At 51.7% G+C, this 2659-nt stretch overlaps 1 protein-coding gene across 1 annotated transcript; it reads right to left on the bottom strand.

The window, feature by feature from the left end:
* Positions 1 to 184: 184 nt before the first annotated feature.
* Positions 185 to 2588, bottom strand: LOC106147144 (the record flags this gene model as incomplete). Its single annotated transcript, XM_013507113.1, is given in 2 exon segments — positions 185 to 2376; positions 2469 to 2588. Coding segments are annotated over 2 exon segments (422 nt in total), but the record flags the coding sequence as incomplete, so codon positions are not given.
* Between the last annotated feature and the right edge of the window lie 71 nt (positions 2589 to 2659).

Here is a 2659-nt window from a genome sequence, read left to right on the forward strand (position 1 = left end):
CTGGTACCGGGAATTGAACTCACGACCTTGCGCTTGCCAGGCAGGGGCTGTGCCGCTGAGCTAAATCCCCAGCCCCCTCCTTTTCTTTTGTCTTTTTGAGACAGGGTCTCACTGTGCAGTTCAGGCTGGCCTTGAGCTCACTTTGTAGCCCAGGCTGGCCTCAAACTCGCACAATCCTCCTGCCTCAGCCTCCCAAGTGCGGGGATTACAGGCGTGCGCCACCACGCCCGGCAGAAAATGTTCCTTTTTTCTTGCCATTGTCAGCCCTCAGCCGGAGACTCTCACAGTGGTGAAAGCCTGGTGACTCTTCCTGGGTTTTTCACTTCAGTAGCTTCCCTCCCCGCTTTACTCTCTCCCCTCTTCTGGCTGGAATTTCTCTTTGCTACCCATCTCCTCAGACGTTTCCATGATTTCTGTTCTCCACTGCTTAAGCTGCAGACTCCATCCACAGTGGAACCTCTCCTCACCCACCCCAGGCTTCACACAGGAAAAGTCTGACTGTCCCAGGGCCTGCGCGGATAACCTTCTACGTGCTCAACAAAACCTAGACCTCCTAGGCTGCTGCTAATGTGGCCGTACAGTTGCAAAATATGTCCTGACAGTCAACTGCACGCCGAGCACCCTCTAGGTCTCGGGGAGCTGGGAAAACCGGCCGGACGGGTCCCTGCCCTCCAGGGGAACACACTTGGCACTAAGTAACTGCAAATAATGAATTAAATAATTACTAGTGTCAATCAAGCAATCACGAGGCCCTCTACAATCTGCTTTCCTCCCATCTTTTCAGAGTCTTTTGTATCTTTTACGCCACTGAAGGAGCCTACTTTTCCAGGCTTTCCCCCTCAGGGAGCTGGGCCTGCCCCTCCCTGATTGCAGGCCCGGTCCTGCCCGCCCCGTACCCCTCTGATTCAGCCTCTTCCTTGAAGCCCTGCCAAGCAACTTTAGACAGAAGGATCTTCCCTCGTTTAAATTCCTACCACTTATCCATTCAAGAAATATTTACTGAATGACTGGCTGGCATGTTTGATGAATGACTTCAGGAGATCCCAGACACGTGCTTGGGTGGTAATGATTTAAACTGTACGGGGAGTTAAAGTCTTCCTGTTTTTAGGCATCAGGGGTTCTTTTTCTCTTTTCCTTTCCCAGGAAGGAAGGAATCCACAAAACTACAGAGCAGAACATAAAAATTACAGATAAGCACAATGACAATGAAAGTCACCCAGGGGCTCTCGGGATTTAGCTCAGCGGCACAGCACCTGCCTGGCAAGGGCAAGGTCGTGTGTTCGATTCCTGGTACCGGAAAAAAACAAAAACCAAAAAAAGTCATCCAATTACTCATAACCCTTCTACTTGAAGAGACCCACTACAGGTATTTTTCTTTCCGGTGTCTCCTTTTTCTTTGTGTACCTACATACACTGTGTAAAACTCCTTTCTCCCCGAATTAAAATCTTACCAAGAAAACTTTTTAAGAAATACCTAGTCTCTGGCGTTCTTCTGCTTGAAGGAGGACTGTTTTTATCTTAACCAAAAGCTGGACAATTTACTAGGACTCATGCATGTATTTCTCTACATATAGTAAGAACAAGAATATTGCTTTAGGGCATTAACTTCAGGAAAGCTCTCGGAAGACCTACTCGGGACATGCTTTAGCGCATGCGTGCACCTGCGTGTGTGTGTGTGTGTGTGTGTGTGTGTGTGTGTGTGTGTGTGCGCGCGCGCGCGCGTGTGCGCCTGTTACTAGGATTGCACTGGCTTTGTACCGAGTTATGTCCACAACCCTTTTTAATTATTTTGAGACGGGATTTTGCTTAACTGCTAATTGGAGGAGGCTGGGCTCGAACTTGTTCTCAGCCTCCCAGAGGGCTGGGATTACAAGAGTGCACCACCCCGTCAGCGCCTGGTCCTTTTTATTTTGAGGTGTCTAACTCACTAGATTGCTCACACTGCCCGTGCGATCCCCCTGCCCCAGCCTTCTGAGCAGCTGGAGTTACAGTGTGCTACCTGTCCCGGTGGGCTGCTCTTTTGAACAATACCGTCTCACTTCTCTTCTTCACGACCTTAAATACGCAGGGGTATCTAGCGTTCAGGGGAGCAGTTCACCCGCAAACCACGCGGGTATTTTAGTTCCGCCTCTACTTTCAAAATGCAGAGGCTGCTGGCCAGGGCGAAGCACTCACTCCAGCTCACGCGTGGACCTGGGGTTTTTCTTTCCTCCCAAATTGCTCGATTGTCTAACAATAAACCCCAGCCTATAATCAAACAAGAAAACACACTAGCACAAACTCTTGCTAAATAAATCGTCTCTGTTCTTGCTTCTGAAGAGGAAAAGGTAGCACGGCTTGGTAGTTCTCGGGCCAGATCCTTCGGCGCTGGCTTGTCTGAAGCAGCAGAGAAGTTTTCTCAGCGGGCTTTGCCACGCGAGGATTACGGAGCACAGGAACACGCGGGCGCATCCGTCCTCCCTTCTTACCGTTGGAAAAATAAATGCAGAGCAACAAAGGCGCGCAGGGAGAGGCGGCGCTACAGCTCCGCGTCCCGCGCCTGGTTCTCGGGCCGCGCTCCGCGGACGTCTCCAGGCCGACGCCCACCGGGAGTCGACTCTCCCGGGGGAGCCGGCCCGGCCTTGCCGGCCTCCACGGCGGCGGCACGCGAGGCTCCCGC

Source organism: Chinchilla lanigera, unplaced genomic scaffold, assembly GCF_000276665.1.
Source record: "Chinchilla lanigera isolate Chin_1 unplaced genomic scaffold, ChiLan1.0 scaffold00122, whole genome shotgun sequence".
In the NCBI taxonomy this organism is placed as follows: domain Eukaryota; kingdom Metazoa; phylum Chordata; class Mammalia; order Rodentia; family Chinchillidae; genus Chinchilla; species Chinchilla lanigera.